At 70.1% G+C, this 375-nt stretch overlaps 1 protein-coding gene across 1 annotated transcript in view; it reads right to left on the bottom strand.

Annotated features, from left to right (window-relative positions):
- The window catches only part of LOC104130020 (lipopolysaccharide-binding protein), a 7,154-nt gene that overhangs the window by 6,282 nt on the left and 497 nt on the right, over positions 1-375 (bottom strand). The window contains exons 2-3 of the mRNA XM_035898480.1: positions 211-369; positions 14-118 (exon numbers count right to left, since the gene is read on the bottom strand). Coding sequence (XP_035754373.1) covers positions 14-118; positions 211-369 — 264 coding nt within the window. The remainder of the gene's footprint in view (positions 1-13; positions 119-210; positions 370-375) is intronic.

Raw genomic sequence — 375 nt, forward strand, 5'->3', positions numbered from 1 at the left:
GGGGGCTCCGCACCGGGCCCTCCACCCCAGGGGGCGGCCGCTGCCATCCACCACGTTTACCAGCACCGTCGCCACGGCCAGGTCGCGCATGCGGAGTTCGATGGAGCCCTTGTCCTGGCTGGGGGCAGAGCGGGTGAGCATGAGGACAGTGGTGGCCCCGAGCCACCCTGAGCCACCCAGCTCCCCGTCCCCGTGCCGGTGAGGACTCACATGGCGCCCAGCTGGGCTCCCCACTCGGCACTGAGCTGGATGCGGGCGTTCTGCACCGTCAGCCTCACCCCCACGTCCTCAGCGAAGTCCACGGCGGAGTCGTTTATCTGCAGCTCATGGATACGGATCCTGCGCGACACGGGCAGCCTGGGCTCGCGGCTGTGC

Source organism: Egretta garzetta, unplaced genomic scaffold (genome assembly GCF_000687185.1).
Source record: "Egretta garzetta isolate BGI_Z169 unplaced genomic scaffold, ASM68718v1 scaffold1037, whole genome shotgun sequence".
NCBI lineage: Eukaryota > Metazoa > Chordata > Aves > Pelecaniformes > Ardeidae > Egretta > Egretta garzetta.